The following is a 25,879-nucleotide window of genomic DNA, read 5'->3' as shown; positions in this document are numbered from 1 at the left end:
AGATTTATGGGCGTGGTAGAATAGATTCTGGGCATAATGTGCAGACCAGGGTATGGTGGGGCACGGGTACAGCGGAGGCAAGCCCAGGCACTGGGTGATGATAAGAGAGGTTGTATCTCTGGACATGCTGGTCTCAATGGGTGAGGTCACCGCATGTGTGGGGGGTGGGACAAAGGAGGTATCAGAGGTACGGAGAGTGGAACTACGGGGTCCATTGCAAACCAAAACAATGATAACTAGCCTGAACAACAGTATGTAAGGCATATTGATATTAGAGAGAGACATACAATAAGGCATAAAGTGATTGCAGGTCATGATTGGGAGAGCTAGCTAAAACAGCAGGTGAAATAACAGCAGCTAGTCAGCTAACACAGCAACAGAAGGTAAAAATGGCGACGACTGGGCAGAGAGGGTCGGATTAACTACACACAGATCCTGAGTTAAGGCACAGAGCCGACAGATAAAACACAAATAAACAGAATGGAGTACCGTGAATTAATGGACAGTCAAGCAGGCATCAGCTATGTAGCCAAGTGATCATAGTGTCCAGGGGGCAGCCGTAGATGGAGTAGTGAGGCCTCCACTAAGCTAGCACGCGTTTAAAGTTAGTAGCCCGGGGGGGTGGTCTGCTCAGACGGAGGGGGTCTGCTCAGACGGAGGCCGGTTGAGGGCACCGGTTGAGGGCACGTCTGCAAACCAGACGTGGTCGTGTCGACAGAGAATCCAAGCCGGATAGCGATGGCGAAAGAGAGGTTGTGAATTGTAGAATTGTGTTTGCTAACTGGTGCTAGCTTCCTGGCTGCGCTAGCTGCAAGATAAGCTAGCAGTTAGCAGACCGGGGCAGGCAAGTTAGCCTTTGGGGGACGTCGCGATGGGGGGGAAGTCTGTTTTTGCCTCTTCGTGCGGTGACGTCGATAGACCAGTCGTGGAATTAGTAGGGTTCCAGGTAGCTCTAGGTAGCTAACAGGCCTAGTAGGTTAGCAGAATGGGCCTTCAGCGGGCGTCACGCCTGAGGGGCCTGTTGGAGTCCCCGGGCAGATTATGTCGGTATTCCAGTCGTAGAGGATAGGCGGGCTTCCGTGCTCCGTACCGGCAGTAAATGGGTCCGGGTCTTGTAGCCCAGGAGTGGGCTTCAGTGGTAGCACAGGAGCCCTAGCCAATTAGCTTCAGGCTAATTGGTGCCTGCTCCGGTGCCTGCTCCGGGATGGAAACGCTAGCCAGGAGTGGTCACCCGGGATTGTGGTTAGCTAGTTGCGAAGATCCAGATGAAAATGTTCAGAGTTTGCGGTAGGAATCCGGGGATATGGTGAGAAATAGGTCCTTTATGCTCTGGTTTTAGTCACGTTGTTCGAACTAGCGAGAGCTTTCCGAGCTAAAGGTTAGCTGATGACCGTTAGCAATGGTTTGCTAACTGATAGCCAGCTAACTGCCTACCAGCTATCTTCAGTAGATGGATTCCAGATCAGAAGTAAATAGAAATACTTTAGAAAAAAAGCAGATCCACGCCACATTGGGTGAGGCGGGTTGCAGGAGAGTATTTAGAAGTTGAGGTTTAAGAAAGTATTTTTAAAAGATATGCGAAGAAAAAGATGTAAAAAGATATGTACAAGGGACACGGGACACGACAGGACAAAGACGTCTACACTGCTACGCCGTCTTGGAAATCTAATTTAACCAGGTAACTCTGATCTTCACTTCTCCAGGTGAGTGAGAACCTGAGGAACCGAGAGAGCGACAACGAGCTGTTAAAACAGGCCGTGACCAACCTGAAGGAGAGAGCTCTTATCCTGGAGATGGATACCAGGAAGCTGAAGGTAGGTGGGTTCACTTCCTCAAGACATTCCCCTACCCTTGGGCCCTTGAGCAAGGCCCTTAACATCTGCTCGTATCAACTGTGTGTGATGTGTGCTGTCTGGGGTGGGGGGGGGGGTGAGAAGGAGCAGAAGACACATTTCCCTTGTTGGCTGAAACCTGGACAATAAAGTTGTGTTGTATTGAAGGATGAGAACGAGGCTGTGGCCCAGCGGAGCCGGGAGAAGGAGTCAGAGTTCAGAGCCCTGCAGGAGACCAACATGCAGGTGTCCCTCCTCATGAGGGAGAAGGAGTTTGAGAGGAGCGCCGTGTCGGAGAAAGCTGCCGCCATGGAAAAGATGCTCAAGGACAGAGAACAGGTTATTCATCATTTACAGATCTTATACATATCTATTTTTGATCGATTTATCCACTTGCAAAAATAGGGGATAATGTCACTTTTTTAAATGTCATAACTGACATGCTGAAGGACAGACAACAGGTTAGGATGTTTGGAGATCATTTTGGTGAATACTAATAACTACAATATATATTTTTTTAAATAATTTTTCATTTTAATGAATGACGTCTGTTCCCCATATTTAGCTTTTAGTAAATGATAACATATCTAGTAAAGAATGACAGAGAAATGCAAAGTCAAATAGACTATTAAATAGTTTAAATACATTATTGGTTTAAATATTTTCACTAACAGATTATGATTTGGTTTTTCCCCTGACCCCTTCCATTGATCTGTTTCCCAGGGCAACAGTCAGAGGTCAGGGGAGCTGAACCAGCTCCTGAACGAGCTGAGGTCCATGCAGGAGAAAGCTGTGGCCTTCCAGCAGGAGAGAGACCAGGTCATGCTGGCTCTCAAACAGAAACAGATGGAGACCACAGCCGTACAGACTGAGGTAGGATGGCTGGACACACGTACAGACTGAGGTAGGATGGCTGGACACACGTACAGACTGAGGTAGGATGGCTGGACACACGTACAGACTGAGGTAGGATGGCTGGACACACGTACAGACTGAGGTAGGATGGCTGGACACACGTACAGACTGAGGTAGGATGGCTGGACACACAGCCACACAGACAGAGGTAGGATGGCTGGACACACGTACAGACTGAGGTAGGATGGCTGGACACACGTACAGACTGAGGTAGGATGGCTGGACACACGTACAGACTGAGGTAGGATGGCTGGACACACAGCCACACAGACAGAGGTAGGATGGCTGGACACACGTACAGACTGAGGTAGGATGGCTGGACACACGCACAGACTGAGGTAGGATGGCTGGACACACGTACAGACTGAGGTAGGATGGCTGGACACACGTACAGACTGAGGTAGGATGGCTGGACACACGTACAGACTGAGGTAGGATGGCTGGACACACAGCCACACAGACTGAGGTAGGATGGCTGGACACACGTACAGACAGAGGTAGGATTGGCTGGACACACAGCCACACAGACAGAGGTAGGATTGGCTGGACACACAGCCACACAGACAGAGGTAGGATTGGCTGGACACACACGTACAGACCATGAATACAAACTAGTTACCTTTTGGTGAAATTCGCTGTTTTGAATCCAAAATAGGTGACCTATGTGATTCGTGTTGATCCGATGAGAAAAGTTTTTTTTGGTGGGGGGGGTGGGGGGGAGATGACTACTGGCTGTAAGAGAACAAGTGATGCGCGTTTGGAGCAATACTGTCTGTATCCAAGGCTCAGCCAATCGTTCACATAACAACAGAATGCATCACCCGACTGAAGAGAGAGGAGACGACCAACTTCCTAGTTATAGCATCAGCGCGCGCTCTGGAAAGAGCGGGAGAGTGGGAAGGCAGTTTGTCAGTTACAGCAGCGCGTCCCCCTGAACGATAACGAAGCGGTAAGGTTAGGTGAGACGCCTGACCACGGTGACCGGGGTGATGAAGCGTACTTCATGAGCTGTAACCGAAAACTGGCGTTTGAGGTGAGGGAGAAAGTGTGGTGGAACAAGTATTGCTAGCATTGTTAAGTGTCTTGCTATAGTAGTGCTAGCTGGATCGAATTCTCTGTTAGCTAGCCAGAAAAAAAAAGTTTAGCAACATTAGCCAACTTAACTGATCAAATAATTGAGTTTATTGTTTGAAAATTAGCTGGCTAATGAAGTCAGACATGACAGCTAGCTAGCTAACGTTACAACATCAGATGAGCTAACGTTAGTAACCTAACCGATTCGCTACAGTATTAACTGGTATACGACTCCTTGCCGTTCCTCAAGTTATAACGCGTTAGTTGCTCACTGGACCCTGGCAATCTGTGTGAAATGTTAACTAGCTAACGAACTAACTACCATCTGTGAACTAATATTTTCCCTCTACAGTATGTGGTTAATTTTCAGAGTGAGAGAATTCGGTGAAAATTAGTCGTTGCTTGTTAATTAGGGTTAGGCGTCCCACCGGCGGGACACCTGTTGACAACTTCCTGTGAAATTGGAGGGCGCGCAATTCAAACAAATAATCATAAATATTATGGATATTAAAAATTTAGGAACATACTTATATCGGTTAAAAGCTTAAAGTCTTGTTCATCTAACTGCACTGTCCGATTTACAGTAGCCATTACAGCGAAAGCATGCCATGCGATTGTTTGAGGACTTGCGCCCCACATCAACATATTTTTCAACCAGCACAGGCTTCATAAAATCACAAATAGCGATTGAAATATTCACTTACATTTTGATAATCTTTGTCTGATTTGCAATCCAAAGGGTCCCAGCTACAACATGCATGGTCGTTTTGTCAGATAAACTCGTTCAACGTGCACACAAAGGAACCCCAAAAAAACTACCGCTAAACTGTGTTAAAACAAGTCAAACTGCGTTTCTATTTGAATCATCACCCTAAAATGTATTTAACTGTAATATTTCATACGGAAAGAAGTATGTTCAATAGAAAAGCAAAAATTAGCAGGTGCGCGTCCTCTTCGTCGTACGCACACAGACTGATTTCCAACTCTGACTCCCAGTACTAAAACTCTGAATTCTTTCTCGTTTGGGAAGAAACAAGCCTGAAACCTTGAACATACACTGTTGACATCTAGTGGAAGCCATAGGAATTGCAATCTGGGAGCTGGAATTGCATATGCCCCATAGCTTTCCATTATAAATCAGGTTGGTTTTTCTTTGAATTTTCTCCTCCCATATCTATTGTGTTATAGTATCATACATTATTTAAACATTTCTACAAACTTCAAAGTGTTTTCTATCCAATGGTACCAATTATATGCTTATCCTGGCTTCTGGGCCTGAGTACCAGGCAGTTTACTTTGGGCACGTCAGTCAGTAGGGATGTTCTGTTGATAAGTGTGTGAATTGTACCATTTTCCTGTCCAGAAGTGCCAGACCTTGATGTCGGGAGCTCCACAATACTTTTGAGATTATATTTTATAAGAGGAGCTAGAGCTCCAGCAGTAAAACCAGTAGTCAGATCAACCACTGATTTATTGGTAAAGCTCTAACACCTGTCTGTCTCTGTCTCTCTCTCTGTCTCTCTCTCTGTCTCTGTCTCTGTCTCTGTCTCTGTCTCTGTCTCTGTCTCTGTCTCTGTCTCTGTCTCTGTCTCTCTGTCTCTGTCTCTCTGTCTCTCTGTCTCTCTGTCTCTCTGTCTCTCTGTCTCTGTCTCTCTGTCTCTCTGTCTCTCTGTCTCTCTGTCTCTCTGTCTCTCTGTCTCTCTGTCTCTCTGTCTCTCTGTCTCTGTCTCTCTGTCTCTCTGTCTCTCTGTCTCTCTGTCTCTCTGTCTCTCTGTCTCTCTGTCTCTCTGTCTCTCTGTCTCTCTGTCTCTCTGTCTCTCTGTCTCTCTGTCTCTCTGTCTCTGTCTCTGTCTCTGTCTCTCTGTCTCTCTGTCTCTCTGTCTCTCTGTCTCTCTGTCTCTGTCTCTCTGTCTCTCTGTCTCTCTGTCTCTCTGTCTCTCTGTCTCTCTGTCTCTGTCTCTGTCTCTGTCTCTGTCTCTGTCTCTGTCTCTGTCTCTGTCTCTGTCTCTGTCTCTGTCTCTCTCTCTCTCTCTGTCTCTCTCTCTCTGTCTCTCTCTCTCTCTCTGTCTCTCTCTCTCTCTCTGTCTCTCTCTCTCTCTCTCTCTCTCTCTGTCTCTCTCTCTCTCTCTGTCTCTCTCTCTCTCTCTCTGTCTCTCTCTCTCTCTCTCTGTCCCTCTCTCTCTCTCTGTCTCTCTCACTCTTCGTCTCTCACTCTCTTGCTCTCTGTCTCTCTCGCTCTCTCTCAGCTGCAGCATGTGAAGGACAGAGAGCAGCGGTTGAAGTTGGAGCTGGACCGGCTACGTAACCACCTGCTGGAGATAGAGGACACCTACACACGGGAGGCCCTCGCCGCCGAGGACAGGGAGGCGGAGCTACGTAGGAGGGTCACGCTATTGGACGACAGACTGGCTACATCCTCTAGTCAGGTGGAGAGCACCAGGTAGGTGTAAAGGACATTGAGTTACTTGCTTAGCGATTTTTCTTCTTCCTCCTGATTCAGCTTTATAACGAGGCTCGAACTCAGGACCTCTGCCTCGCAAACACACAGGACCTCTGCCTCGCAAACACACAGGACCTCTGCCTCGCAAACACACAGGACCTCTGCCTCGCAAACACACAGGACCGGTCTCCTGAAGCGTCTTACGCAGTCACGCCACTGAAAAAAAAGCAAGCTATTCACGCCACCGAAACGTAAGCTATTCGGGCAGTGCAAGTGGAGACAGGCTGAGAAGTGAGTGATGGGGTCAGCTGACTGTTCCCTAGCAACCTGGTTCCTAACACACAGGTGTTTAGTAGCCTTCTGCAGTAGGACAATAGACTGGCTGATGTCAGGGGTTGATAACCTACCTTAGCTGTAAGAAGTCACAAGGTTTGTCTCTTATTTCTCAGGGTCAGAAAGAGGGTTCTGAGTGGTAGTCATGGGCAACTGTAAGGGTTTCCTACAATAATTATATATTTATTACCTAATACCGTTCCTCCTTTCCGACGTGTGTAGCCACTAGGCCAACAGAGTAATTCTTCTTCTTCTTCATCTTCCTCCTCTCTTCTTCTTTCTTCTCCGTGTAGCCACCAGGCGTCTCTCCAGGTGGAGTCTCTCCAGGAGCAGCTGAGTGGAACGGTGAGGCAGAGAGACGAGGCCCTGACCCAGCTCAGAGCAGCACGGGACCAGGTCAACCAGTACGCCGTGTCCCTGTCCAACCTCCAGGTGGTGATAGAGCAGTTCCAGCAAGGCAAGACTTCAAGACCTCCTCTCCTTCTCTCCAGCTCCATGTGCTGGAATGAGTGTGGATTATTCTTGTATAGAGCAGTTACAGCAAGGGGACTCCTTTCCGTTTTACATCGGACACCTTATGAACCTCGTGCTGTAATGGACGTTGATTATTCCTAAAGTAGGGCCCTATGAAATCTGCGCTGAGGAGAATGCGGACGGAATCACAGAATTAAAACAGAATTCAACAATATATATTTTTTTTATTGAACTTCATAGGGAATCAACTAAATATATTGACCTTTAGTAGAGAATCAACTAAATATATTGACCTTTAGTAGAGAATCAACTAAATATATTGACTATATATACACTGCTCCAAAAAATAAAGGGAACACTTAAACAACACAATGTAACTCCAAGTCAATCACACTTCTGTGAAATCAAACTGTCCACTTAGGAAGCAACACTGATTGACAATAAATTTCACATGCTGTTGTGCAAATGGAATAGACAAAAGGTGGAAATTATAGGCAATTAGCAAGACACCCCCAATAAAGGAGTGGTTCTGCAGGTGGTGACCACAGACCACTTCTCAGTTCCTATGCTTCCTGGCTGATGTTTTGGTCACTTTTGAATGCTGGCGGTGCTCTCACTCTAGTGGTAGCATGAGACGGAGTCTACAACCCACACAAGTGGCTCAGGTAGTGCAGCTCATCCAGGATGACACATCAATGCGAACTGTGGCAAAAAGGTTTGCTGTGTCTGTCAGCGTAGTGTCCAGAGCATGCAGGCGCTACCAGGAGACAGGCCAGTACATCAGGAGACGTGGAGGAGGCCGTAGGAGGGCAACAACCCAGCAGCAGGACCGCTACCTCCGCCTTTGTGCAAGGAGGAGCAGGAGGAGCATTGCCAGAGCCCTGCAAAATGACCTCCAGCAGGCCACAAATGTGCATGTGTCTGCTCAAACGGTCAGAAACAGACTCCATGAGGGTGGTATGAGGGCCCGGCGTCCACAGGTGGGGGTTGTGCTTACAGCCCAACACCGTGCAGGACGTTTGGCATTTGCCAGAGAACACCAAGATTGGCAAATTCGCCACTGGCGCCCTGTGCTCTTCACAGATGAAAGCAGGTTCACACTGAGCACATGAGCACATGTGACAGACGTGACAGAGTCTGGAGACGCCGTGGAGAACGTTCTGCTGCCTTCAACATCCTCCAGAATGACCGGTTTGGCGGTGGGTCAGTCATGGTGTGGGGTGGCATTTCTTTGGGGGGCCGCACAGCCCTCCATGTGCTCGCCAGAGGTAGCCTGACTGCCATTAGGTAACGAGATGAGATCCTCAGACCCCTTGTGAGACCATATGCTGGTGCGGTTTGCCCTGGGTTCCTCCTAATGCAAGACGATGCTAGACCTCATGTGGCTGGAGTGTGTCAGCAGTTCCTGCAAGAGGAAGGCATTGATGCTATGGACTGGCCCGCCCGTTCCCCAGACCTGAATCCAATTGAGCACATCTGGGACATCATGTCTCGCGCCATCCACCAACGCCACGTTGCACCACAGACTGTCCAGGAGTTGGCGGATGCTTTAGTCCAGGTCTGGGAGGAGATCCCTCAGGAGACCATCCGCCACCTCATCAGGAGCATGCCCAGGCGTTGTAGGGAGGTCATACAGGCACGTGGAGGCCACACACACTACTGAGCCTCATTTTAACTTGTTTTAAGGACATTACATCAAAGTTGGATCAGCCTGTAGTGTGGTTTTCCACTTTAATTTTGAGTGTGACTCCAAATCCAGACCTCCATGGGTGGATAAATTTGATTTCCGTTGATCATTTTTGTGTGATTTTGTTGTCGGCACATTCAACTATGTAAAGAAAAAAGTATTTAATAAGAATATTTCATTCATTCAGATCTAGGATGTGTTATTTTAGTGTTCCCTTTATTTTTTTGAGCAGTGTATATATATATACAGCTATCCCTATGTTGTAGTAGTCAGGAGATAGCTATCCCCAGGATGTTGTAGTCAGGAGATAGCTATCCCTATGGTGTTGAAGTCAGGAGATAGCTATCCCTATGATGTTGTAGTAGTCAGGAGATAGCTATCCCTATGATGTTGTAGTCAGGAGATAGTTATCCCTATGATGATGTAGTAGTCAGGAGATAGCTATCCCTATGATGTTGTAGTCAGGAGATAGCTATCCCTATGATGTTGTAGTCAGGAGATAGCTATCCCTATGATGTTGTAGTCAGGAGATAGCTATCCCTATGATGTTGTAGTCAGGAGATAGTTATCCCTATGATGTTGTAGTAGTCAGGAGATAGCTATCCCTATATTGTTGTAGTCAGGAGATAGCTATCCCTATGTTGTTGTAGTCAGGAGATAGCTATCCCTATGATGTTGTAGTCAGGAGATAGCTATCCCTATGATGTTGTAGTCAGGAGATAGTTATCCCTATGATGATGTAGTAGTCAGGAGATAGCTATCCCTATGGTGTTGAAGTCAGGAGATAGCTATCCCTATGATGTTGTAGTCAGGAGATAGTTATCCCTATGATGATGTAGTAGTCAGGAGATAGCTATCCCTATGATGTTGTAGTCAGGAGATACCTATCCCTGTATTGTTGTAGTCAGGAGATAGCTATCCCTATGATGTTGTAGTAGTCAGGAGATAGCTATCCCTATGGTGTTGAAGTCAGGAGATAGCTATCCCTATGATGTTGTAGTCAGGAGATAGTTATCCCTATGATGATGTAGTAGTCAGGAGATAGCTATCCCTATGATGTTGTAGTCAGGAGATAGCTATCCCTATGTTGTTGTAGTCAGGAGATAGCTATCCCTATGATGTTGTAGTCAGGAGATAGCTATCCCTATGATGTTGTTGTAGTCAGGAGATAGCTATCCCTATGATGTTGTTGTAGTCAGGAGATAGCTATCCCTATATTGTTGTAGTCAGGAGATAGCTATCCCTATGATGTTGTAGTCAGGAGATAGCTATCCCTATGATGTTGTAGTAGTCAGGAGATAGCTATCCCTATATTGTTGTAGTCAGGAGATAGCTATCCCTATGTTGTTGTAGTCAGGAGATAGCTATCCCTATGATGTTGTAGTCAGGAGATAGCTATCCCTATGATGTTGTAGTCAGGAGATAGCTATCCCTATGATGTTGTAGTCAGGAGATGGCTATCCCTATGATGTTGTAGTCAGGAGATAGCTATCCCTATGATGTTGTAGTCAGGAGATGGCTATCCCTATGATGTTGTAGTCAGGAGATAGTTATCCCTATGATGTTGTAGTAGTCAGGAGATAGCTATCCCTATGATGTTGTAGTAGTCAGGAGATAGCTATCCCTATGATGTTGTAGTCAGGAGATAGCTATCCCTATGTTGTAGTAGTCAGGAGATAGCTATCCCTGTGTTGTAGTAGTCAGGAGATAGCTATCCCTATGATGTAGTAGTCAGGAGATAGCTATCCCTATGATGTTGTAGTCAGGAGATAGCTATCCCTATGGTGTTGTAGTCAGGAGATAGCTATCCCTATGTTGTAGTAGTCAGGAGATAGCTATCCCTATGTTGTTGTAGTCAGGAGATAGCTATCCCTATGATGTTGTTGTAGTCAGGAGATAGCTATCCCTATGATGTTGTAGTCAGGAGATAGCTATCCCTAAATTGTTGTAGTCCGGAGATAGCTATCCCTATGTTGTTGTAGTCCGGAGATAGCTATGCCTATGATGTCAATGTGCGGGGGCACCGCTCAGGTCTGTTGTATGGTTGTAGTCAGGAGATAGCTATCCCTATGTTTTAGTAGTCAGGAGATAGCTATGCCTATGATGTTGTAGTCAGGAGATGGCTATCCCTATGATGTAGTAGTCAGGAGATAGCTATCCCTATGATGTTGTAGTCAGGAGATAGCTATCCCTATGATGTTGTAGTCAGGAGATAGCTATCCCTATGATGTTGTTGTAGTCAGGAGATAGCTATCCCTATGATGTTGTAGTCAGGAGATAGCTATCCCTATGATGTTGTAGTCAGGAGATAGCTATCCCTATGATGTTGTAGTCAGGAGATAGCTATCCCTATGTTGTAGTAGTCAGGAGATAGCTATCCCTGTGTTGTAGTAGTCAGGAGATAGCTATCCCTATGATGTAGTAGTCAGGAGATAGCTATCCCTATGATGTTGTAGTCGGGAGATAGCTATCCCTATGATGTTGTAGTCAGGAGATAGCTATCCCTATGTTGTAGTAGTCAGGAGATAGCTATCCCTGTGTTGTTGTAGTCGGGAGATAGCTATCCCTATGTTGTTGTAGTCAGGAGATAGCTATCCCTATGTTGTTGTAGTCAGGAGATAGCTATCCCTGTGTTGTTGTAGTCGGGAGATAGCTATCCCTATGGTGTTGTAGTCAGGAGATAGCTATCCCTGTGATGTTGTAGTCAGGAGATAGCTATCCCTGTGATGTTGTAGTCAGGAGATAGCTATCCCTATGATGTCAATGTGCGGGGACACCGCTCAGGTCTGTTGTATGCTTGTAGTCAGGAGATAGCTATCCCTATGTTTTAGTAGTCAGGAGATAGCTATCCCTATGATGTTGTAGTCAGGAGATAGCTATCCCTATGATGTTGTTGTAGTCAGGAGATAGCTATCCCTATGATGTTGTAGTCAGGAGATAGCTATCCCTATGATGTCAATGTGCGGGGGCACCGCTCAGGTCTGTTGTATGGTTGTAGTCAGGAGATAGCTATCCCTATGATGTTGTAGTCAGGAGATGGCTATCCCTATGATGTTGTAGTCAGGAGATAGCTATCCCTATGATGTTGTAGTCAGGAGATGGCCATCCCTATGATGATGTAGTAGTCAGGAGATAGCTATCCCTATGATGTAGTAGTCAGGAGATAGCTATCCCTATGATGTTGTAGTCAGGAGATAGCTATCCCTATGGTGTTGTAGTCAGGAGATAGCTATCCCTATGTTGTAGTCAGGAGATAGCTATCCCTATGATGTTGTAGTCAGGAGATACCTATCCCTATATTGTTGTAGTCAGGAGATAGCTATCCCTATATTGTTGTAGTCAGGAGATAGCTATCCCTATGATGTTGTAGTCAGGAGATAGCTATCCCTATGATGTTGTAGTCAGGAGATAGCTATCCCTGTACATCTCAAATAGATCTGGCACCAGGCTAGTTCTGACCTTCATGCCAAATATGAATAATGTATCCATCTTCTCCTCTGTCATCCTTGTAGAGGAGAAAGCCATGTATTCCTCAGAGCTTGATAAGTACAAGAGGGAGAAGGACGAGTGGAGAAGAAAAGCAGTTAACCTGGAGGACAGAGCCTCTGCTCTTCAGGTAGGACACTTCCTTGCAACACATTCCTTTATATTACATTTCTCATGTTAGTCATTTAGCAGACACTCTTATCCAGAGAGATTTACAGCTATAGTGAGTTCATACATTTTTCATACTTCATTTTTTTGTTGTTGCACATATCCATATCCAGCTCTATCTCTCGCTCTCTAATCACTCTCTCTCTCTCGATCTCTCTCAGATCAACCTAGATGAGGCTAACGCTGCTCTGGACTCCGCCACCAGACTCACTGACCAGCTGGACCTGATGGAGGAGCAGTTAGAGGAGCTTAAGAAACAAGGTGAGGGGGGGGGGGGGTCAAGGCCTCACCGATCCACTCAGCTGGTCCTGGAGAGAGATTTTAAGTGTTATTGTCATGTTCACAAGTACAGTGAAATGCCTTTCTGGCAAGTATCTTTCCCAAACAATGCAGTATTCAATATCAATAGTACCAAAGTCAGATTGACTTTATCTAGATAGAAAAGTCAGGTTGACTAGGTTCCTCTCTAGGTTTCTTCCTAGGTTCCTCTCTGGGTTTCTTCCTAGGTTCCTCTCTAGGTTTCTTCCTAGGTTCCTCTCTGGGTTTCTTCCTAGGTTCCTCTCTGGGTTTCTTCCTAGGTTCCTCTCTGGGTTTCTTCCTAGGTTCCTCTCTAGGTTTCTTCCTAGGTTCCTCTCTGGGTTTCTTCCTAGGTTCCTCTCTGGGTTTCTTCCTAGGTTCCTCTCTGGATTTCTTCCTAGGATCCTCTCTGGGTGTCTTCCTAGGTTCCTCTCTGGGTTTCTTCCTAGGTTCCTCTCTGGGTTTCTTCCTAGGTTCCTCTCTGGGTTTCTTCCTAGGTTCCTCTCTGGGTTTCTTCCTAGGATCCTCTCTGGGTTTCTTCCTAGGATCCTCTCTGGGTTTCTTCCTAGGTTCCTCTCTGGGTTTCTTCCTAGGATCCTCTCTGGGTGTCTTCCTAGGTTCCTCTCTAGGTTTCTTCCTAGGTTCCTCTCTAGGTTTCTTCCTAGGTTCCTCTCTGGGTTTCTTCCTAGGTTCCTCTCTGGGTTTCTTCCTAGGTTCCTCTCTGGGTTTCTTCTTAGGATCCTCTCTAGGTTTCTTCCTAGATTCCTCTCTGGGTTTCTTCTTAGGATCCTCTCTAGGTTTCTTCCTAGGTTCCTCTCTGGGTTTCTTCTTAGGATCCTCTCTAGGTTTCTTCCTAGGTTCCTCTCTGGGTTTCTTCTTAGGATCCTCTCTAGGTTTCTTCCTAGGTTCCTCTCTGGGTGTCTTCCTAGGTTCCTAGGTTCCAAGCCACCGTGCTTCTACACCTGCATTGCTTGCAAATGGCTCCACTATGTTACAATGAAACAGTCATTGACTCCACTATGTTATAATGAAACAGTCATTGACTCCACTATGTTATAATGAAACAGTCATTGACTCCACTATGTTATAATGAAACAGTCATTGACTCCACTATGTTATAATGAAACAGTCATTAGCTCCACTATGTTATAATGAAACAGTCATTGTCTCCCAACCCTACATGTGTCTGTAATCAGCTGATTTCTGTCTGGATCAAACACCTGTCCTCCTCACCTGCTGCTATAGCTAGAGCTGTTCTCCGTGATATGCATTCCTGTTCAATGCCCTGCTGTCTCCTGTCTGTAATCAGCTGATTTCTGTCTGGATCAAACACCTGTCCTCCTCACCTGCTGCTATAGCCCTAACCCTAGAGCTGTTCTGGGTGATATGCATTCCTGGTCAATGCCCTGCTGTCTCCTGTCTGTACATTTCAGACCTGTTTTCATCGCCAAGTTCCTCTTTGAAAAACGCTCTGCTTTTTCCCATTCTCTCTACAGTAACTAGGCTTTACCATTCTCTCTACACTAACTAGGCTTTCCCATTCTCTCTACACTAACTAGGCTCTCCCATTCTCTCTACACTAACTAGGCTTTCCCATTCTCTCTACACTAACTAGGCTCTCCCATTCTCTCTACACTAACTAGGCTTTACATTCTCTCTACACTAACTAGGCTTTCCCATTCTCTCTACACTAACTAGGCTTTCCCATTCTCTCTACACTAACTAGGCTTTCCCATTCTCTCTACACTAACTAGGCTCTCCCATTCTCTCTACACTAACTAGGCTTTCCCATTCTCTCTACACTAACTAGGCTTTACCTTTCTCTCTACACTAACTAGGCTTTACCATTCTCTCTACACTAACTAGGCTTTCCCATTCTCTCTACACTAACTAGGCTTTCCCATTCTCTCTACACTAACTAGGCTTTCCCATTCTCTCTACACTAACTAGGCTTTCCCATTCTCTCTACACTAACTAGGCTTTACCATTCTCTCTACACTAACTAGGCTTTCCCATTCTCTCTACACTAACTAGGCTTTACCTTTCTCTCTACACTAACTAGGCTTTCCCTTTCTCTCTACACTAACTAGGCTTTCCAATTCTCTCTACACTAACTAGGCTTTCCCATTCTCTCTACACTAACTAGGCTTTCCCATTCTCTCTACACTAACTAGGCTTTCCCATTCTCTCTACACTAACTAGGCTTTCCCATTCTCTCTACACTAACTAGGCTTTCCCATTCTCTCTACACTAACTAGGCTTTCCCATTCTCTCTACACTAACTAGGCTTTCCCATTCTCTCTACACTAACTAGGCTTTCCCATTCTCTCTACACTAACTAGGCTTTCCCATTCTCTCTACACTAACTAGGCTTTCCCATTCTCTCTACACTAACTAGGCTTTACCTTTCTCTCTACACTAACTAGGCTTTACCATTCTCTCTACACTAACTAGGCTTTACCATTCTCTCTACACTAACTAGGCTTTCCCATTCTCTCTACACTAACTAGGCTTTCCCTTTCTCTCTACACTAACTAGGCTTTCCCATTCTCTCTACAGTAACTAGGCTTTACCATTCTCTCTACACTAACTAGGCTTTCCCATTCTCTCTACACTAACTAGGCTTTCCCATTCTCTCTACACTAACTAGGCTTTCCCATTCTCTCTACACTAACTAGGCTTTCCCATTCTCTCTACACTAACTAGGCTTTCCCATTCTCTCTACACTAACTAGGCTTTCCCATTCTCTCTACACTAACTAGGCTTTCCCATTCTCTCTACACTAACTAGGCTTTCCCATTCTCTCTACACTAACTAGGCTCTCCCATTCTCTCTACACTAACTAGGCTTTCCCATTCTCTCTACACTAACTAGGCTTTCCCATTCTCTCTACACTAACTAGGCTTTCCCTTTCTCTCTACACTAACTAGGCTTTCCCATTCTCTCTACAGTAACTAGGCTTTACCATTCTCTCTACACTAACTAGGCTTTCCCATTCTCTCTACACTAACTAGGCTCTCCCATTCTCTCTACACTAACTAGGCTTTCCCATTCTCTCTACACTAACTAGGCTTTCCCATTCTCTCTACACTAACTAGGCTTTCCCATTCTCTCTACACTAACTAGGCTTTCCCATTCTCTCTACACTAACTAGGCTTTCCCATTCTCTCTACACTAACTAGGCTTTCCCATTCTCTCTACACTAACTAGGCTTTCCCATTCTCTCTACACTAACTAGGCTTTCCTGAGTCCCAAATGGCACCCTATTCCCTATATAGTGAACTACTTTGGACCAGAGCCCTATTCCCTATATAGTGCACTACTATAGACCAGGGCCCTATTCCCTATATAGTGCACTACTTTAGACCAGGGCCCTATTCCCTATACAGTGCACTACTTTTGACCAGAGCCCTATTCCCTATATAGTGCACTACTTTAGACCAGGGCCCTATTCCCTATATAGTGCACTACTTTAGACCAGGGCCCTATTCCCTATACAGTGCACTACTTTTGACCAGTCCCCATAGGGAATAGGGCGTCATTTGGCATGCTGTCCCAAGTCTTTTGTGCCAGGTTCCCCAGTCTAAGCTCAAGGCCTAGCCAGTGTGGTTTAGTCAAATACTGTGCCCTGTGTAGGAAATGGAGTGCAATTTCATTTGTGATGCAGCCAGTGATGGAACTTAAAGTAACTATCCAATGTTTCCAGATGTCTGTGAAATAGGACCTGCAGGCCTCCCGAGTGGCACAGCGGCCTAAGGCACTGCATCTCAGTGCTTGAGGCATCACTACAGACCCTGGTTTGAGCACAGGCTGTGTCACAACCCGGCCGTGACCGGGAGTCCTATAAGGTGGTACACAATTGGCCCAGCGCTGTTCGGGTTTTGGCCTGGTTCGGCTCACTTCCTCTCCTGATTCACCAATCAAAAGACTCGATCAGTTCGACTGACTTCCTGGCTAACCAAACACTGCGATAAGAAGCAGCGTGTTTCATGTTTCGGAGGAAGCAGCGGGGCATGTTTCGGAGGAAGCAGCGGGGCATGTTTCGGAGGAAGCAGCGTGTTTCATGTTTCGGAGGAAGCAGCGTGTTTCATGTTTCGGAGGAAGCAGCGTGTTTCATGTTTCGGAGGAAGCAGCGTGTTTCATGTTTCGGAGGAAGCAGCGTGTTTCATGTTTCGGAGGAAGCAGCGTGTTTCATGTTTCGGAGGAAGCAGCGTGTTTCATGTTTCGGAGGAAGCAGCGGGGCATGTTTCAGAGGAAGCAGCGGGGCATGTTTCGGAGGAAGCAGCGTGTTTCATGTTTCGGAGGAAGCAGCGGGGCATGTTTCAGAGGAAGCAGCGGGGCATGTTTCGGAGGAAGCAGCGGGGCATGTTTCAGAGGAAGCAGCGGGGCATGTTTCGGAGGAAGCAGCGTGTTTCATGTTTCGGAGGAAGCAGCGGGGCATGTTTCAGAGGAAGCAGCGGGGCATGTTTCGGAGGAAGCAGCGTGTTTCATGTTTCGGAGGAAGCAGCGGGGCATGTTTCAGAGGAAGCAGCGGGGCATGTTTCAGAGGAAGCATGTCTCGATCTTCAACACTCCCAAGCTCGCTGGGAGTCGCTGCGATGACACAAGGCCTCAACGTCGAATAGCGCGACATTGGGAGAAAAAGGAATCAATTCCTGACGAAACGAAGAAAAGGACTTGATGATTAGTTGACAACTAGAATCATGTCTGTTGAATTATTCAAATACATGGGATGGCTGTGGGTCCCTGAGGAGAGGTCTGAAAACCCCTGGTCTGGAGTCCAACTACGTTACCCAGTAGACATCTGGCATTCCATCCCAGAATGTTCTACAGGCCCATTTCACATGTTGTTATCAGCCAACCGCTCAAATAACACAAAAAGAGTCAATCACGTAATTATAGTAAGTGTGCTAACACTACAGGAATCAGTCCCCCAGCAATAGAGTTTCCCACGTCAGTCTGCATTCTCAGACACACACACACACACACACACACACACACACACACACACACACACACACACACACACACACACACACACACTACACACTACACAGTAAGCTGCAATGGTCTACTGATTTCACTATCAGTTGCAGACATGGTTATTGCGTCATAATACATTCTCACACACATACACCACCTCTTGTCTGTTTTTCATTCACTACAGGAATCCAGACGTGTGAGCTGTGAGCGTTATCCGTTTAGTTGAACTGATAAAGGCTGTGAAACGGTTTTAAAGGGGGCCATCTGGTTTGTGAAACATCGGAAGGCCAACATACTCTGATCTGCACCTCTGACTTTAATCTTTCTTTTGGCGTGGCTCTGTCTGTTACACAAATTATATGTCAGACTTAAAACTGTTTAATGTAGCCACGCTAGTCATGCTTCAGACTTCTGGGAAGCTGCAGAGCATTGAAATGAAGTGTGTGTGTGTGTGTTACAGTTGACGTGAGGCAGGAGATGTTGGAAGAAGCTCAGGACAAGTTGATGACCGTGCTGAATAGCACCGAGGGTAAAGTAGACCAGTAAGTCCCAACACTACATTGACTCGAGAAGATTTGAACAAGGTAGATTCAGCGTTATCACGTTGTCACAAGCGTTCACCGCAGATTTTGAGATGAGCGAGATGCAAAACAGTGGCTTCTCACACCGTCACACACACAGAGAGAGCGTTGCTTCACGCATGCTACAACGTGGAGGCTACGGGAACAAAACTGTGGCGAAGTTTAACCTCGCGCCTCGATGCTCTTAGTTGTTAAGGGAAAACGGACAGATAATGTTGTTTTACTAACCTTTTAAAAAAAAATCTCTTTCTTCTCTCATGTAAGTTGATCAGAGGTCGTGATTAGGAAGCACTCATACCGGTGATTAGTGTCGACGACATCATAAATTGCGTTCTAAAACGAGTATAAAGCATGTGATGAGAGTAGAAAGAAAGACCAGCCCATAGAGGTGGATAGAGGGCCACAGGCTGGACAGGAGAGGAGAGCATAGAGAAAGACCAGCCCATAGAGGTGGATAGAGGGCCACAGGTTGAACAGGAGAGGAGAGCATAGAGAAAGACCAGCCCATAGAGGTGGATAGAGGGCCACAGGCTGGACAGGTGAGGAGAGCATAGAGAAAGACCAGCCCATAGAGGTGGATAGAGGGCCACAGGCTGGACAGGAGAGGAGAGCATAGAGAAAGACCAGCCCATAGAGGTGGATAGAGGGCCACAGGCTGGACAGGAGAGGAGAGCATAGAGAAAGACCAGCCCATAGAGGTGGATAGAGGGCCACAGGCTGGACAGGAGAGGAGAGCATAGAGAAAGACCAGCCCATAGAGGTGGATAGAGGGCCACACGCTGGACAGGAGAGGAGAGCATAGAGAAAGACCAGCCCATAGAGGTGGATAGAGGGCCACAGGCTGGACAGGAATAAATGTGAAATGAACCACATGTTGAAGAAAATGGCATTTGATATCATCCACCGTATAGAGCTGTATGTACTAGAGTGTAGGTCGTATTAATAGAGCTATATGTACTAGAGGGTAGGTCGTATTAATAGAGCTATATGTACTAGAGTGTAGGTTGTATTAATAGAGCTATATGTACTAGAGTGTAGGTCGTATTAGAGGGTAGGTCGTATTAATAGAGCTGTATGTACTAGAGGGTAGGTCATATTAATAGAGCTGTATGTACTAGAGTGTAGGTCGTATTAATAGAGCTGTATGTACTAGAGTGTAGGTCGTATTAATAGAGCTGTATGTACTAGAGCGTAGGTCGTATTAATAGAGCTGTATGTACTAGCGTGTAGGTCATATTAATAGAGCTGTATGTACTAGAGGGTAGGTCGTATTAATAGAGCTGTATGTACTAGAGGGTAGGTCATATTAATAGAGCTGTATGTACTAGAGTGTAGGTCATATTAATAGAGCTGTATGTACTAGAGTGTAGGTCGTATTAATAGAGCTGTATGTACTAGAGTGTAGGTCGTATTAATAGAGCTGAATGTACTAGAGGGTAGGTCGTATTATGTTCCCATCTTGCCAGTGTAATGACTCTTTGTAGTCTATGTTATTTTGTCTGCCTAGACGTCCTGTCCAGGGGGTTGAACCTCATGCTGCCTCACGCTACAGAAACAGAGATCCTCCTGCCCCTATGAGCGTTTCTGGCTCGGACGAGGCTTACTTACTTTTAATTCTGTCTGCTCAGGGCTCTGATGCGGAACCTGTTCACGGGGTACTTCCACACCCCGAAACCCAAACGCTCCGAGGTGCTGAGGCTCATGGGTAGTGTCCTGGGACTGGACAAGGATGAGGTCAACCAGGTGAAACACTCTTCTTCTCCTCTTTACTCTCTCTGCTCTTCTTCTCCTCTTTACTCTCTCTGCTCTTCTTCTCCTCTTTACTCTCTCTGTTCTTCTCCTCTACTCTCTCTGCTCTTCTCCTCTTTACTCTCTCTGCTCTTCTTCTCCTCTACTCTCTCTGCTCTTCTCCTCTACTCTCTCTGCTCTTCTCCTCTTTACTCTCTCTGTTCTTCTTCTCCTCTTTACTCTCTCTGTTCTTCTCCTCTTTAGTCTCTCTGTTCTTCTTCCTCTCTTTACTCTCTCTGTTCTTCTTCCTCTCTTTACTCTCTCTGTTCTTCTCCTCTTTACTCTCTCTGTTCTTCTTCTCCTCTTTACTCTCTCTGCTCTTCTTCTCCTCTTTACTCTCTCTGCTCTTCTTCTCCTCTTTACTCTCTCTGTTCTTCTTCTCCTCTACTCTCTCTGTTCTTCTTCTCCTCTTTACTCTCTCTGTTCTTCTTCTCCTCTTTACTCTCTCTGTTCTTCTTCTCCTCTTTACTCTCTCTGTTCTTCTTCTCCTCTTTACTCTCTCTGTTCTTCTTCTCCTCTTTACTCTCTCTGCTCTTCTTCTCCTCTTTACTCTCTCTGCTCTTCTTCTCCTCTTTACTCGCTCTGTTCTTCTTCTCCTCTTTACTCTGTTCTTCTTCTCCTCTACTCTCTCTGCTCTTCTTCTCCTCTACTCTCTCTGCTCTTCTTCTCCTCTTTACTCTCTCTGCTCTTCTTCTCCTCTTTACTATCTCTGTTCTTCTTCTCCTCTTTACTCCCTCTGTTCTTCTTCTCCTCTTTACTCTCTCTGTTCTTCTTCTCCTCTTTACTCTCTATGTTCTTCTTCTCCTCTTTACTCTCTCTGCTCTTCTTCTCCTCTTTACTCTCTCTGCTCTTCTTCTCCTCTTTACTCTCTCTGCTCTTCTTCTCCTCTTTAGTCTCTCTGTTCTTCTTCTCCTCTTTACTCTCTCTGCTCTTCTTCTCCTCTTTAGTCTCTCTGTTCTTCTTCTCCTCTTTACTCTCTCTGTTCTTCTTCTCCTCTTTACTCTCTCTGTTCTTCTCCTCTGTACTCTCTCTGCTCTTCTCCTCTTTACTCTCTCTGTCCTTCTTCTCCTCTACTCTCTCTGCTCTTCTTCTCCTCTTTACTCTCTCTGCTCTTCTTCTCCTCTTTACTCTCTCTGCTCTTCTTCTCCTCTTTACTCTCTCTGTTCTTCTTCTCCTCTTTACTCTCTCTGCTCTTCTTCTCCTCTACTCTCTCTGTTCTTCTTCTCCTCTACTCTCTCTGTTCTTCTTCTCCTCTACTCTCTCTGCTCTTCTTCTCCTCTACTCTCTCTGCTCTTCTTCTCCTCTTTACTCTCTCTGCTCTTCTTCTCCTCTACTCTCTCTGCTCTTCTCCTCTACTCTCTCTGCTCTTCTCCTCTTTACTCTCTCTGTTCTTCTTCTCCTCTTTACTCTCTCTGTTCTTCTTCTCCTCTTTACTCTCTCTGTTCTTCTTCTCCTCTTTACTCTCTCTGCTCTTCTTCTCCTCTTTACTCTCTCTTTTCTTCTTCTCCTCTTTACTCTCTCTGCTCTTCTTCTCCTCTTTAGTCTCTCTGCTCTTCTTCTCCTCTTTACTCTCTCTGCTCTTCTTCTCCTCTTTACTCTCTCTGTTCTTCTTATCCTCTTTACTCTCTCTGCTCTTCTTCTCCTCTTTACTCTCTCTGTTCTTCTTCTCCTCTTTACTCTCTCTGCTCTTCTTCTCCTCTTTACTCTCTCTGCTCTTCTTCTCCTCTTTACTCTCTCTGCTCTTCTTCTCCTCTTCGTCTATACTTCCTCTCTGTTCATTCTCTGTTGCTGTGAATCTCTAGCCTGGTCCCAAATCAGTCTGTGCTTTCTCTTGTGGTCGTTGTCGTTTACTATTTAACCCCTGACCTCTCGAAGGCTGTGTCCAAATGACTAGTTAACCCCTGACCTCTCGAAGGCTGTGTCCAAATGACTAGTTAACCCCTGACCTCTCGAAGCCTGTGTCCAAATGACTAGTTAACCCCTGACCTCTCGAAGGCTGTGTCCAAATGACTAGTTAACCCCTGACCTCTCGAATGCTGTGTCCAAATGACTAGTTAACCCCTGACCTCTCGAAGGCTGTGTCCAAATGACTAGTTAACCCCTGACCTCTCGAAGGCTGTGTCCAAATGACTAGTTAACCCCTGACCTCTCGAAGGCTGAGTCCAAATGACTAGTTAACCCCTGACCTCTCGAAGGCTGTGTCCAAATTTGAAATAAGTCAAAAGTACTGCACTATATAGGGAATAGGGCCCTGGTCTAAAGTAGTGCACTATATAGGGAATAGGGCTCTGGTCTATAGAAGTGCACTATATAGGGAATAGGGTGCCATTTGGGACTCAGGCTGATTATTATGGTACATTCTGATTGCCAACTATCAAGTCATATGTTTTGGTTGGCTTGTCCTCTCTCTAATGATATAGACATATTCATTACTATAACCTAGCTCCTTCCAATGCTGTGGAGAGAATATTCATTACTATGAACTCAGCTCCTTCCAATGCTGTGGAGAGAATATTCATTACTATGAACTCAGCTCCTTCCAATGCTGTGGAGAGAATATTCATTACTATGAACTCAGCTCCTTCCAATGCTGTGGAGAGAATATTCATTCCTTTATTATTGAAAACAAAGAGATTCTCTGGCAGTGGTGTTATGGAGATATGCGAGTGACATTTCTGTTTTTATAAGAGATAGCTCGGCTTATTCACAACAGAGAAATGTCTAGTTTCCCCCGAGGTGATGAGATTAAAGATTGTGTTTTATGACACATTATCCCAAAGGTTACTGCTGGGACATCAAGCGCTCTCTACAATAACTAGAGGAATTTATTGAAATGCTCTCTCAGGAATTGAAGATGCTCCTATTTTAGCTCTACTATCACCTACTGATGCAAGTGTGTCCCCTTTTTTTTAGTTACGTCGGTGTACAGCTCGTCTGTGCTCTTAATGCTATCCAGGATTGTACAGCAGAACATATTTTCTGTTGTTCCAACTTCCAAGTCAATGAACAATACTGTCCTAAGTAGATGATCCCCCCCCCCCCCCGACTAATCTGATTCGATCTGAACCCAACCACACACACACACACACACACACACACACACACACACACACACACACACACACACACACACACACACACACACACACACACACACACACACACACAGAGTCCAACCAACCGCTTAGAAAGTATTTCTTCCTCCAGAGAGCTGCCGCTGGCTGGACCCCGTGGGACCACAGCCAACTATTTAAACTGTATTACCCAATACACACACATATACACACATATACACACACACACACACACAGACAGACAGACAGACAGACACAGTCTATTTCCCAATACTAGCTGCAGCCTTAAAGGAAACCAGATTGAAGGAGGAGGAGGATGGGGAGTAAATGTGATTCCTACCTCTCTGAAGACTCGTATTAACTCCTGAGATTCCTTCATCTCTCTCTTTAGTTACTCCTGAGATTCCTTCATCTCTATTTAAATTAAAAAAATCCCACTTTTCTCCTTGGCTCTCATCTCTCCATCTCTCCTTCTCTCCTTGGCTCTCATCTCTCCTTTCCCCATTGGCTCTCATCTCTCCTTTTTCCCATTGGCTCTCATCTCTCCTTTTCCCATTGGCTCTCACCTCTCCTTGTCCCCTTGGCTCTCATCTCTCCTTGTCCCATTGGCTCTCATCTCTCTCATCTCTCCTTTTTCCCATTGGCTCTCATCTCTCCTTTTTCCCATTGGCTCTCATCTCTCCTTTTTCCCATTGGCTCTCATCTCTCCTTTTTCCCATTGGCTCTCCATCTCTCCTTTTTCCCATTGGCTCTCCATCTCTCCTTGGCTCTCATCTCTCCTTGTCCCCTTGACTCTCATCTCTCCTTTTCCCATTGGCTCTCATCTCTCCTTTTTCCCATTGGCTCTCATCTCTCCTTTTCCCCCTTGACTCTCATCTCTCCTTTTCCCATTGGCTCTCATCTCTCCTTTTTCCCATTGGCTCTCATCTCTCATTTTCCCCTTGGCTCTCATCTCTCCTTTTTCCCTTGGCTCTCATCTCTCCTTTTTCCCATTGGCTCTCATCTCTCTCATCTCTCCTTTCCCATTGGCTCTCATCTCTCCTTTTTCCCATTGGCTCTCATCTCTCCATCTCCTTCTCTCCTTGGCTCTCATCTCTCCTTTTTCCCCTTGGCTCTCATCGCTCTCATCTCTCCTTTTTCCCATTGGCTCTCATCTCTCCTTTTTCCCATTGGCTCTCATCTCTCCTTTTTCCCATTGGCTCTCATCTCTCCTTTTTCCCATTGGCTCTCATCTCTCCTTTTTCCCATTGGCTCTCATCTCTCCTTTTTCCCATTGGCTCTCATCTCTCCTTTTTCCCATTGGCTCTCATCTCTCCTTTTTCCCATTGGCTCTCATCTCTCCTTTTTCCCATTGGCTCTCATCTCTCCTTTTTCCCATTGGCTCTCATCTCTCCTTTTACCCTTGGCTCTCATCTCTCCTTTTACCCTTGGCTCTCATCTCTCCTTTTTCCCATTGGCTCTCATCTCTCTCATCTCTCCTTTCCCATTGGCTCTCATCTCTCCTTTTTCCCATTGGCTCTCATCTCTCCATCTCCTTCTCTCCTTGGCTCTCATCTCTCCTTTTTCCCCTTGGCTCTCATCGCTCTCATCTCTCCTTTTTCCCATTGGCTCTCATCTCTCCTTTTCCCATTGGCTCTCATCTCTCCTTTTTCCCATTGGCTCTCATCTCTCCTTTTTCCCATTGGCTCTCATCTCTCCTTTTTCCCATTGGCTCTCATCTCTCCTTTTTCCCATTGGCTCTCATCTCTCCTTTTTCCCATTGGCTCTCATCTCTCCTTTTTCCCATTGGCTCTCATCTCTCCTTTTTCCCATTGGCTCTCATCTCTCCTTTTTCCCATTGGCTCTCATCTCTCCTTTTTCCCATTGGCTCTCATCTCTCCTTTTACCCTTGGCTCTCATCTCTCCTTTTTCCCATTGGCTCTCATCTCTCCTTCTCTCATCTCTCTCATCTCTCCTTTTTCCCATTGGCTCTCATCTCTCCTTTTCCATTGGCTCTCATCTCTCTTTTGGCCTTGGATCTCATGTCTCCTTCATACGATTGAAATGTTCCACTTGAGTTGTGTTTACAACTTTAAATGTTCCACAAAACCAACCCTGTTTTCAGAATGGGCCTCAGTGGGGAAGTCCCCTCCCTCCTACAATCCCTCTCCTCCTTCCATTGCAGCTTCCCAGCATTTCTTCATTTGTTTTGTTTTGTAGTTCAGGTCGTCAGTGTAGAGTAATCCTAGGATTCTTAGTTTCCTCGCCTCTTGCCATTGTTTGTTAACAGTGTTTTGGACCAATCGCTCAGTGAGTATTACACAGGATGTCTGTGACTCAACACCCATGTCTGTGTAGGTGTCTTTAGATTCCCTGAAGAAAAATATATATTCTTCCCTGGTTTACATTTACCACTGAGCCTATTGATGAGTGACCTTTTGACCTGGTCAGAGTCCAGCCCCCACCTCCCCCCCCCCCATCCACCTCCCAGACAAATAGACCCCTTTAGGCACGGCCTAATGATAATGTGTTTCTGTCCCCTGAGAGTCCAATGCGTGTCCAAACTGTCCAAACTGCTCTTCTCCAACTCTCTCTGTCCCTGCAGATGTGAGGGTTTGAATTATACAATTTAAAATATCAATGTGAGCCCTTACAAAGATATCAACAGTGAGCACCCCTAAGACTTTACAAGTGTCAACATGTAATTCTAACTCGGTGTAGAGCGGTTGGCATCTCTCTCTCTGGCCCTGACTAATTGTCACCTCTGA

At 45.9% G+C, this 25,879-nt stretch overlaps 1 protein-coding gene across 2 annotated transcripts in view; it reads left to right on the top strand.

Annotated features, from left to right (window-relative positions):
- The window catches only part of LOC129811282 (thyroid receptor-interacting protein 11-like), a 98,856-nt gene that overhangs the window by 45,253 nt on the left and 27,724 nt on the right, over positions 1 to 25,879 (top strand). For both annotated transcript variants that reach the window (XM_055862458.1, XM_055862457.1), the window contains 9 exons: positions 1,704 to 1,814; positions 2,001 to 2,171; positions 2,556 to 2,705; positions 6,068 to 6,261; positions 6,888 to 7,051; positions 12,268 to 12,371; positions 12,571 to 12,670; positions 18,150 to 18,231; positions 19,899 to 20,013. In XM_055862458.1, coding sequence (XP_055718433.1) covers positions 1,704 to 1,814; positions 2,001 to 2,171; positions 2,556 to 2,705; positions 6,068 to 6,261; positions 6,888 to 7,051; positions 12,268 to 12,371; positions 12,571 to 12,670; positions 18,150 to 18,231; positions 19,899 to 20,013 — 1,191 coding nt within the window. The remainder of the gene's footprint in view (positions 1 to 1,703; positions 1,815 to 2,000; positions 2,172 to 2,555; positions 2,706 to 6,067; positions 6,262 to 6,887; positions 7,052 to 12,267; positions 12,372 to 12,570; positions 12,671 to 18,149; positions 18,232 to 19,898; positions 20,014 to 25,879) is intronic.

Source organism: Salvelinus fontinalis, chromosome 15, assembly GCF_029448725.1.
Source record: "Salvelinus fontinalis isolate EN_2023a chromosome 15, ASM2944872v1, whole genome shotgun sequence".
Lineage (NCBI taxonomy): Eukaryota > Metazoa > Chordata > Actinopteri > Salmoniformes > Salmonidae > Salvelinus > Salvelinus fontinalis.
The sequence above is the reverse complement of the archived record's forward strand: the minus strand, read 5'-3'. Positions and strand labels throughout refer to the sequence as shown.